Source organism: Brachionichthys hirsutus, chromosome 9 (assembly GCF_040956055.1).
Source record: "Brachionichthys hirsutus isolate HB-005 chromosome 9, CSIRO-AGI_Bhir_v1, whole genome shotgun sequence".
Lineage (NCBI taxonomy): Eukaryota > Metazoa > Chordata > Actinopteri > Lophiiformes > Brachionichthyidae > Brachionichthys > Brachionichthys hirsutus.
In genome coordinates this window covers 3,108,910-3,120,765 of record NC_090905.1, presented here as the reverse complement: position 1 = coordinate 3,120,765, position 11,856 = coordinate 3,108,910, and the positions used below count along the sequence as shown (strand labels likewise).

Here is an 11,856-nt window from a genome sequence, read left to right as displayed (position 1 = left end):
ATGAGGAAAAGCAGGAGTGTTCTTGCGGTGTCCCCCAATAACGTAAGTGTCCATTGTCACAAGAGAAACTTCTTTTTTATTGTTCTGAGTCGAGAACCACCTAAACCACATGTTCTGAAATTCTACGATACGAACAGGAAAAGAGACACAAACACTGAGCGGCAGACTAAAATCTGTCTGGAACAGTTTGGATCGTGAGCAATTATTAGAGAATCAAACAGTTTGATTTACACAATTATTCTAAGACTCCAAGCTTGCAGGTTTTTGACATCCGCCTACATCTCTGAACTCCTGAGCGGCATCTTCAAGGGAATTTAATAGAATTAAATCTCAATTCAACTCAGTTTTATTTATAAAGCACTTTAGAACAACCGTAGCTGATACAAAGTGCTGTACATGCGTAGATTAAAACATAAATAAGTGGAATCAATTGGCATTTAATTACAGGAGACAAGGTTGGTGCAGCTAAAGTATACAGCACCTGTACTTTTATAAGATACGTGACCACTATGAACAGAAAAGCACAGGTGCACTTCACAGAAGTGGTTTTTGTACCATCACTCAAATTGCCCGTAGCTAAAAGTGTATTTTAGCTACGGGCAAAATAGACTTTAGCCCAGTTTCAACACTACATCTTTGTTTCATTTTCCATTCAGCAGCCTTTCCTGTAAATATATTCCAGTATAGTTGCATGTTTTTTTTTTTTCTTTCAACAATGCTTCTCTTTGAGTGACTCCCCGAGTCTGAAGGAGTTAAAGGTCTAGACATCTACGCTCCTCAAACCAGCACATCGTGTCACGGCCTCAGGTGACCGGTGCTGACCACACCTGCGCTTTCTCTGTTCTGAGCGGCGAGGAGGCTCAGAGCCGGGTATTGTCTTATGAGTATGTGAGACCCGGTGGTTGTGAATGCTGATCGTCAGACTTAATCATCACGATATCACATTCAAAATTATGGGAATGTTCGAGATTGTTCTCCATCTGCTCCCTGTTTTTGGCAAGTGCAGATCTTGGCGTCATAATTTAACCATGGGATCCATCCAAGTATCAAGGCTCCCATCCTGGCAGCATTTACTCATTGAGTACCAGACTGAGGTTAATGAGCTGTGATCCAACTTTGCGCCTCTGGCAAATTGAATGCCTCCCGCAAACGTCCGATAGGGCAAATGATTGCTTTCCTAAATCAATTAGGTGTGATGAGGTGGGGTATTGTCATCGGATTAAACTGAAAGGATTTGGATTATAGCTAGTGATCTTTATCTTGGATTGGATTTTGGAGGTTTAAATGTGCAAAGATACTGCATGTGTCCGAGCGTGTTTAGATTAATGTTTGGTTTCACCTTGGAGCTGGAGCTTGGATCGGTTCAGTTTGGTGCATTGTAGATTTTTGTTTAGGTGATTAGCAGAATGCCCAAAGACTGGATCTTTGTACATTCATGTCAGTTTGACTGACAGACGTCGCATCTTATGGCGTGAGTGTTATTGGACTGAAGCATGCTGAGAGGCAGACAGATTGGATAATGTCTCTTTACCCCAGATGCGTAATGGTCTCGTTGCCAAGCAGCTCACACCTCTGATGTTATCAGCTTTGACTCTCCATCTTGACATGTTTGGGGTTTTGCTTCAGTGCTTTTCCAAAATGATTTCGCTTGAACGCTTTGCCGCTGGTGGCAAACCGCTCTGCACATTTATGCAAGGTTGCATGCTTATCTCTAAAGGTGCATTTTATGGTAACTTTCTCTGATTGAATTATAATTGAATCCCCACAGGGATGTGTGTCAGTGGGCAACTGTCAGTTGGTTAACTGATTGCACCATAGAGACAATTTACATCCCATCATCATGTGATAGTTATCAGACAACGCCTGTCATAGTTCTCATGAAATTTCTTCGCCTTGATGCAAATGCATCCCATATTTGTGTTACTCCCTCCCGTACCCATACATTTGTCTTATTCTTGAAGTGGAGTTTCCGGCACTGACTGACGGACAATAAAACAGCAAACTCTGTTTTATTCCACAGATCTCTGTTTAAAGATTAAGCTAAACCGTGCCTTCATTGAATCCGTCCTCACTTTCTCTGCTGCTATCTGTTGGTACGGTAACCTCGCCATCAAGGACAAAAACTGCTTGAGGAAAATTGTTCGGGTAGCATCAAAGGTAGAGTGAACTTCAGCAGTCTGGATGAAGTTCTTCAGCTTCACCTGCTGAATCAAGAATCAAGAATCAAGAAATGTTTATTGTCATTCAGACACTCTCATGCACGAACGAAAAACAGCACTCAGGTCCCAGCTCGAGGCGCACAACAAACAGTCACCAAAAACAGACACACATTCATTCAACTTAAAACTAAATATATACACAACAGTGATTGCACGATCCCCAGTAGCAGCATCCAGTGTAACAAAATTAGTCCAACAAGGAAGCAGTGCTGAAGAAAGCGAAGTTGATTCGCAGGGACAAAAATCATCCCCTAAATCCGGAATATACTAAGCTGCTTCCATCGGTGTGTTCGACTGGCACTCCCCGCGGTTACTAAAAATAGATATCAGTTCTCTTTTGTCCCACTCTCCATCATGGCCCTGAATGCCACAGAAAGGAGGTGACCCTGCCTGTGTACGTTTTTATCACGTACAATATTTAAAACCTTTACAACGATGATGCTCTACTTTGTGTCTTATATGTTCCTTAATTGTGTCTTACGTGTCCCATAAATGTTGTGGAAAATGTGTGTATATGCGGTAAAACAAATCAATAAAAGTGAAGTGAAGAATGGTTGTATTTGTTTATTGTTAAATACTTTTTTATTATTATTACATGAAGGACTTAAGCTGCTGGGAAGCCTTAAAGTACTAACCTTTTTGTTCCACAGGGACTGGTAAATAATTAATATCCCATCATGGTCTTCCTCAATCAGCATTTTCTATGAACCTCATGAAATTGGGTTGCGCAGAATAAACATTGTGCTGTCATGCTTATCATTCACCTAATTTGGTCGAGGATAGTATTTATTTGCTTTGAATCGAACCTGTTAGTTAAGCGCAAAAGAACCACGTCCCTGGGTGGGCTCGAACCACCAACCTTTCGGTTAACAGCCGAACGCGCTATCCGATTGCGCCACAGAGACATGCGAGCGGCGAGTAGATTTCCATATTCGATCACAGCCAGTCAGTTTACAGTGCAGGCCTTTAGTATGCCCCAGTGCTTTGTGTGAACGCAACGTTGGCCGTGGAATCAGTAACAGTGCTTTTGGTTATGCCAGGTGATTTTTATTCACGTCGATCCATGCGTGGCCGGCGCTGAACGTAATGCTGACCTCAACCACGCACCTGGTAGTTAATTACCAAGAACAGGTGAAGAGGCGCTGGACTCGGACACGGAGGAGAACAGAAACCGGGCTGGACGGACGGAGCCCAGGAACTGGCACCGGGCGCAGCGCCGCCCTACACGGCTGAGAACTAAGGTCTGCTCTGGATTTGGAATTGGAGACGGCGAGGTTTGGGACTTGGTATGATGAACAGTCAAAACTATGGTTTCCCCTTTCTCTTTGGTAGATACTCTTCTGTTTTGAGCTGTGTGAGTGGCCCCATGCTGGGCGGGGGAAATACCGGAATAACAATCTGAATTTGACGGTGAAAGAACAAAAGCGCCTTGCTCGCCTCCTCCCCCTTCTGCGTTACTCTGGCGTCGTGCGTAACAGTCTGCATTAACATTCATGTGATGTAGGTGTTTGAGGCAAAAGACAAGTTGGTTCCCAAATGCATCTCAGTCAGGACTAAAAAGGCAATGACGTATTATTATTGTGTTATTGATTTAGAAGGACACGCATGTATCCTCCTACCTGGTAAATAATTAATATCCAATCACGGTATTCCCCAATGAGCATGCATTTCTTTTATAAATGGTGAAATTGGTTTGCGCAGAAGAACAAACGCTATTGCTGTAATGTTCATCATTCACTTAATTTGGGCGAGGATAATAATTTTCGCAAAAACTGGCACGTCCCTGGGTGGGCTCGAACCACCAACCTTTCGGTTAACAGCCGAACGCGCTATCCGATTGCGCCACAGAGACTGCTGTACCGGAGAGCGGTTTGTTTCATGACTGTGTTGCTAGGTGATGTTATGGGGTTTTCGGCTTGCCGATTGTTTTGTCTATATGTGTCTATATGTATTGCATGTACCCTAACTGACTTCAAATTATGGTTGCAAGGCAGTGTTTATATATATTTACTTTAAGTTGAATGAATGTGTGTTGTGTGCCTCGAGCTGGGACCTGAGTGCTGTTTTTCGTTCGTGCATGAGAGTGTATGAATGACATTAAAGATTTCTTGATTCTTGATTCTTGATTCTTGATTATAATATATTGCCAGAAATTGTGGCTGGACGGATGTGATTTATTTTTTTTGATGCGTCATCTTTAGTCAGATCCAAGCCTGTGGCGCCCCCTAGAGCTGGTATAAAGAGTTTATGCTTTAAGAAGTGACACAGCATTGACTTTATTCCACACTCTTTCCAAATTAATGTTTATGTGCTTTTTCCATCCTTTCTTTTTCTTCCCAGGACAGCAACGATCCTCCAGATTGCTGCCTCAGTGAGTCTTTCACATCTCCGTCCTGCACGCTGGGTGTTGACCTACGCCGTGGCCGGCGCCGTTTATCTGGCAACCTTCAACTGCCCCCGTTGTCTTGGCGTCAGGGAGAGAGGCCGCGGACGCCTGACGATGAGATCATGGTCAGGCCAACGTCCTTGCCCTTTGGAGCCCCTCCTCGGATCGACATCACCCCGGTCGATCCTGAATGGTGAGGAGAATAGATGGAAACGGCGCCTGATGTTGCTCAGTTGTGGTGGAAGAATGTAAAGCCACCTAATGAGGGGTCAAACAACATGATAGAGTAATTAAAGAAGGTTTTATTGTTGTTGTTTCATTTTGGAGAACAACAACATGTGATTTGTGTGGGTCGTGTAACGATGGAAAAGGATCACTCTGAGCACTGGACCAGAAAAACCTTTCAGACCACTGACCAATTCATCTATCAGGTCATTGTTGCAGCTCAAGACGATATCACTTTGCAAGATGGCTCTTTTAAATTTAAATCAGTTAAAATCCATCGATTGCTCACGTTTGAAGTCTGAGATCACGCATGCACTCGCGCCTGTGGGGAAATAATTTGAGGGAATGCCTGCAGCGCTGCAATTTCTACTTCTTCCAGGAGAGTGCAGTGTGAGCATAGATCACCGAATGCACGCGCACGCACGCACACACACGCACGCACACACACGCACACACACGCACACACACGCACACAGTTGACTACCTTAGGATCTATAACAGGGAGCTTTCGTGTTTCATTTCATTTATAACCCATTACAATTGATCTAATGATGACTTCCTTTCCTTTCCTTTGACAGTGAGTTTATTGATGACTGTACAGACCACTCAGACAGCTGCAGACTTTATAGAAGGTGAGGTGTGTGTCAGCCGTCGGTGACCATGGTGGTGGAGGCAGCCGTGTTTTCCCCTGTGAGCTTTTCTCTGTTGTCTCTTCCCTGTTTTAAAAAGCTTTCTCCTTCAGGCATGGCAGCTACTAAACATCAGGGTCAGCAAAACCTCGCAGAAGGTCCTCCAGTGTTTATTCCCCTCCTTGTGTGTTTACATCTGCCTGTAAAACGTATTTAAATAACATCATCAGCACTTACCTCGTCTCTTCTCAATCCCCTCTTTCCTACTTGGATTTATTTGAAATGATTTCATCAATGTTTGGAAGGAGGAGGACGAAGGAGCAGGAAGTTATTTTAGGATTCAATTAATTTTCCCGCTGACGTGCACAATTTGCTTCAAGGCTCAGACTGTCTATCGGATTGATTGCTGAAATTGTGTGTGGTCTGGTGTGTTTACAACAATGGAATCAGACGCAGTGTATGTGCGCATGTACAGAATAGAGACCTTTATCATTAGATCAGGGCTAATTGAAAGAAAATGCATATATTTGCAGAACATGCTTAAAGTTAATTCGACCTTAACGTTGTGTAGCTTAACCAAATGCCTTGAATGCATTAAGCTGAGCTCTGCGTTACCACTTACTCTCTAATGACTGCTGTTGATAGCCGGCTGCTTGCAAACCTCCAGGAACAAATGTTCATTAGTTTTGTATTTTTCACTCTATTATTGTAAGCGTGCATCGGACTTCAGACGGTGATATTCTTTGTAAGAATGTTTTATTATGTGCTGTAGATTCACTGTATTTTCATTTTTTTTTACCGCTACATTCAGACATGAGGCATGAGAAAGGCCTGATTAAACATCTGTCAGTGAAGGTTAAGTCCAGGTCAGCGCTTGCTGTCATAAATGATTCTGTTGGAAATCCAAACTAATGCTCTCTGTAATGTCACAAAGTTGATTTGCAGTTATATTTGGATCTCCTGCTCAGCCCGGGTTGGGACGACACCGGTCAGATTTGCAGCGTGTCTGCACTTTACCGTGGCTGTGGGTTACCCGCACAGTCAGACCAAGGGTTTTTACTTCAGTATGAACAAAGGCTAAGCCAGTCCAGGCAGATGTAAAAATCATATCTCACGTTAGAGCAGTGCAAGGATTAAAATAGCACAGAGAAAATAATTGATCTGTCTCCTTGAATGAAATAAATTCTGAATTCTAATTGCAGTTCTAAGTAATCTAAAGACTTTCATGGAACTGTGTCAAGTAGCTTGTGCACAATTTATGAAAATAACTACCTCACAACTCACGGATCCGCCTTTGTGCTCAGACCCACTCCAAGTTTTGATGGTTTCTTAATTGGTATGTGCCCCACATTCCACACTGCCTCATGGTAATCTGTCAAGTAGTTTCTGCATGAAAACAAAATCGCAGAAAATACGCCTGTATCGCAATCTTCGTGTAACGCATCCTTCATGCATGCCACGGATAAGTGCCTCGTTATATTGCTTCCTGTTTAAGGATGTCAAGCCATCACAGGAAAACGGCTTCGGTTATTCAATTCCAAATTCCTTATGGACTCTCTTTACAGTTTCGTGCTCCCATTATTGCAGAAAACCATCGACATCCTTTGTTTAGTCTTTATCAATTTAATATCCTTTCCAGATCAAGTATGGGAATCAATTCATTATTTGTGTCTACATGACTGATCAACCTTGCAAAAGCAGTTATGTATGCACATTAATGCACACTATTTTAAAGGGAAGCAATGCTCACGGGAGCAGCAACTGATCCGACATTAGACCCAAGTAGTCCCTTAATCTCTTCGGCTATGAGCGCAGCAGATGCATAAGGACGATGCAAAGGACAGTGTGAAGTGGAGAACATTGATTTGTTGTGGCGACTCCACGGGACAAGCCGAAAGTACGTTAGTAGTAGTATGAGCGCAGCACATGCACAGACCGCCGTGTGTGCACATTTAACTTCATTTAGGTCATATGAAGATGATAATTTTTAATGCAAGACAGCTTGTCCTTAACAACCTTAAAAAATCCTTCTCAAAATGCTCATTCGTTGAATCAGACCGGTGGTCTTATGTTTGGGAATGTTTCTGAATTTTCAGCAACCCATTCATTTGCTTGTGTACATTGCCACCAGCTGCTCCATGAACCCATCCCCGCAAGAAGTGCAAACCTTTCACGGTGTCAGCAAGCAACAAAAGCTCTGCTTGTTTGCAGACAGGAAAAAACAATCAGAAGATTTGCTTGTAGTTGTCTCCTTGAAGTCTCCTCATAAAACTGTTGACGCGAGTTCACTTCTGAGCAGTGACTCATGCGCCCCAAGGTAGAAACAAAAGTTCAAAAAGTGTTATACTTTGGAAGTCTTCAATCGTGTCCTCTCATTGCTTTGGTCTGTCGGTTTGTCGGCAGGATGATACGAAGAACACTGGATTGATTTTCACAAAGCTTGGTGAAAGACGGGGTGTAGATTCATTTAATGGCTTGGATCCAGAACATTCTTATAACTTCCCTCAACATTGTCCTGAATCAGACTGAACCAGTTTCCACAATGCTTTAAGGAGCTGTGGGGACGGAGCAGGATTGTTTGATCTTGTGGAGGCATGTGCTCCACGACTGGCATTCTAGATTGAATTAAAAATTATTGCAGTTTATTTTATGGTCTTTTGAGTTCCCTGGCTAAATACTGCTGGGCTGTCTTATTAATATATAAATAGAAGCAATTGAATTCCTTCTATTTCCAAGTATCCTTATTTTGTTTGACTATTTGATTATTTGTACTGGAATATGAAATATGAGAATGCCATGAATCACTGATTAAAATCACCCGCCGTCACATTCTGGGCTATTTGTGCTCCTACGATGTCTCGTATTAGTGCTTGCTTCTTCTTCCTATACAAACCATCGTTAAAAAAAACATTTAATTGGCAATAATTTCATGAGATGTCTCAGAATCATCAGTGACTCACAACCAAAGCCAGCTCTGCCTCCTCTGATGTGCTTCTTGGATGCTGGGTTTTTCTCCAGCACCATCTCTGTCCATCTGCCTTAAGGGTAATAATGCTGCTCTTCTTTTCATTACACAGAGCCCTTTGTGTGGATCTATGACTGTCAAGCCATTCGTTCTTTCTGTGTTTGCATGAGACACATTGATGGAATATGCATTTAATGTGCGATTGGCTTCTGGCTGCAGACACACTTTGAGTTGCTTGTGTTGGGGTTTATTTGAATCAGCTGACCTTTGAACGGCATGTATTTTCTCCTCGCCGACTCCAGCGAAGCTGTTTACCGTTCCAAATTGCCATATTTCTTTTTTTCTTGGCATGCACGCAATAATTGCCTGCTGCACTAAAAGGTCACGGCATCTTCTGCAACATTAACACAAATCCTGGCTAAACGTGAAATAAATAATAAATCTGACAACCTGTTACTGTGCCTGCCTGCCTGTCGTCACAACAACCAGCAGCCAATCATGAACAGAGGGGGTGTGGCCTTCTCTCACTGCGTGCCTGCGCTCAGATCTATGTGGATATTCTGAATGAAACAGCAAGTGAAGCGTTTGCCTGTGCGCTGCGCTGCGCTCGCCGCTCTGACTCGGCAAGCGAGGGAAAATCTGACTTGAGGCTCGGCATCAGTGGGAGTCACTTTGTGCCACACCAGGAGTGCCTATGGGAGAGGTGGGGGCTGTTTGCACAGATGGAGGGGAGAGCACGGCAGGAGGAGGCAGAGAGCAGTTTTTAGCCTCTCTGAATCTTTCATGAGGGAGATACTTGAACATCAAGTTGTCTGGATGGACTAGGAGAAAGAGTTGGTCCTGAGGTTGCATTTAGCGGCGACAGAAACAAAGGGACGCAGAAGAAACAGAGCGTGCATCCGACAGCCACAAACAGCAGGAGGGAGATGGGAGAAAGGGAGTGTTGAGAAGAGGATTTTTTTTTTCTCCTTGGAGGAGCTGTATGTGACTCTGCTGTTGGTGAAACTCCCGTGAAGCACGGTGCACAAGGGGCAAAAGCACGACTGCTTGTAGGCTAATCCCTAAACCAGTGAAGAACAAGAAAAAGGGGGAAGGATTAAAAAGCAGAGGTCATACGTCAGACATCATCTCAACCCAGTGTGAACTTCTTTACGTCTGGATAAGGCAAGAAGAGGACAAAATCATCTTAATGTGATTGGCTGATCTGTACCGAAAGGGGCCAGATTGGAAACGGGGTTCAACCCACCCCGCAGGGATGTCATCCAACGAGCTGAGCGTTGAGATGGACTCCTGCATCCGGACATTCAAGGAGCACATGCACCTGGAACTGGAGCCTCCCAAAATGCCAGGTGTGGCGGGAGGAAAGAGGGGCGCCACGTCACCCAAATTGTCCCCGAGAAGCTCCCCGCGCCTTTTCCGCAAGTTGATGGTCAACAAGAGCATCCGACAGAGGCGACGCTTCACTGTAGCCCATACTTGGTAAGACCAGGGGATTTTTTTTTGTATTTTTTAAATGAAAGGAGTGGAGGGAGGAGAAAAAAACAGGAAGGATCAGAGGGGGTGGGCGGAAAGGTGCAGGGGTTGAGGGATGTGGAAAGGATTAGGAAGGAGAGATAAGATGAGCGCATAAAGGATGTAGAAAGACGTCACTCCTTGAAAGAAAACAAGAGTTTTGGAACTGTGGAGATGTGTACTACGACTGCTGTCTGGTGATTCATTGGGTTAGAGTATTACATAATAATACAAAAACAAACATTTAGCAGAATCCCCTGTCCACCATTTTGATGCTATATATCTCTGCCCAGTACCGAGGTGAAGGTGTGTGTGTGCGTGTGTGCGCGTGTGCGTGATAGGATTCATTCATCTCAGCCTCACTTGATGCTTCCATTAACATTTTATTGTGTATTCCACATCTCCCTAGAATAACCCCAGAAGCCTGCTGGTGTAACTTTCTCAATCGACCAAGATTACGTCATCAATACAATTCTATGACTCACACAGTCTCTGAATATTAGCATTATTATTATTACCCCCCCTACACAAAGTCCCCGAGCATACCTTTTCATTTAGCATCAGTCAGGCGCTGTGAAGGGCATGCTTGATGTGTTACGCAATGTATAGATTTGAAGCCATGGATTTGAAAAGAGCAGCTGGGATTTGCCTACGACGGCTCAAGGTGACTCTCCCCCCCCCCCCCCCCCCCCCCCGTCCAAACAGATCTGACTGTATATTTCTGAAGGTTAAGTTGTAATGAACCCGATGGGCTTTGTTTTCTTTCGTGAAATCCTCCGTCTACAAAAGATTAAGACGTGAGCATAAAGATGTAGTGTACATATCTGCGATGTATTCAAGTGGGCGGTTAAAAAAAAGATAAGATGGCCTTTCACGGCTTTGACGATGGAATATGAATCTGCTCCTGTGTGCTATGATGGAAGACAAATTATGTGTCACGTTGACATCCGTGTCTCCTTTTTTAATGGTGCTTTGTGGACACATGTATCTGAATATCATGACTCTTTTCCTCTGTGTATGACTGGTGCTGTCCTCCCCCCCAGAGCAGCAGTCACTGTGGAGACGCATGTCTGTTTATCTCTCCTCTCTTTCATGGTATAGCCTCTGTCTGAGCCGAGAGACAGAGATTTGTGTGTGTGTGTGGGGAAAAAGAAAAGACAGAAAGAATGCCTCCATTTAGAAAACATTTAAGATGTCAGCTGTCACAGTCGAGTCCGCTTCATGGGCTTGATCCAAAGACACAAAGGCACCTATTACAGGCAATTAAGGGCCAGGTTCACCATGAAGTGCCCTTGGAAAATGAAAGTGGGGCGTAACTGCTCACTCATTGCAAATCTCAAGGAGCGGCAGGTAAAAAGCTGAAGATGGAAAAGGGGACGGGGGGAGGGGGGGAGCGAACAGGCGGTAAGAAAGAGCCCAAAGGTAAAACATTAGCAGTCATTTCCACATGCAGGAGGAGGAAGTTATGGGGATGATGGTAACTTCCCAAGCGCTATCCGGTGTTTTCAACTTTCATTCTTGTTTTCAACAGACACAATATGTTAGCTTGCAGTAATGTAATTGGTAGGATCACGCCATCACTTGGCTTATTACACGCCATTATTTATACTGCGTTTGTCCCAAAAATATAACAATGCCACCCGCTGTAAAAAATGACTTACCTGGGAATCCTTCAGGCATCACTCTCTCTATTCCTATCCGAATGGTTCTATTTGGCAGCTCTCTCTCTCTTTCTTTTTTCTTCTTCTTTTTACTCCAATGCAGCACGACGTAAATGTTTGATGGCTCGCTGGAGCGTATGACCGCTCTGTTTTCCACTCACTCTAAAAGAACATTAAGGAGGGATTTGTGGAGATGGGAGGGATGGGAGAAACCGTCATGGGAATAGGAAGAAAGGGGGGTGGGAAAATATGCCTCTTT

At 43.9% G+C, this 11,856-nt stretch overlaps 1 protein-coding gene and 2 non-coding genes across 3 annotated transcripts in view; 1 reads left to right on the top strand and 2 right to left on the bottom strand.

The window, feature by feature from the left end:
* pde4ba (phosphodiesterase 4B, cAMP-specific a) overlaps positions 1-11,856 on the top strand; it is a 70,780-nt gene continuing 58,924 nt past the window's right edge. The window contains exons 1-2 of the mRNA XM_068743921.1: positions 1-42; positions 4,560-4,798. Coding sequence (XP_068600022.1) covers positions 1-42; positions 4,560-4,798 — 281 coding nt within the window. The remainder of the gene's footprint in view (positions 43-4,559; positions 4,799-11,856) is intronic.
* trnan-guu (transfer RNA asparagine (anticodon GUU)) lies at positions 3,051-3,124 on the bottom strand. Its single transcript has one exon. It is a non-coding gene; the product is annotated as a tRNA-Asn (tRNA).
* On the bottom strand, positions 3,998-4,071 carry trnan-guu (transfer RNA asparagine (anticodon GUU)). The gene has a single exon. It is a non-coding gene; the product is annotated as a tRNA-Asn (tRNA).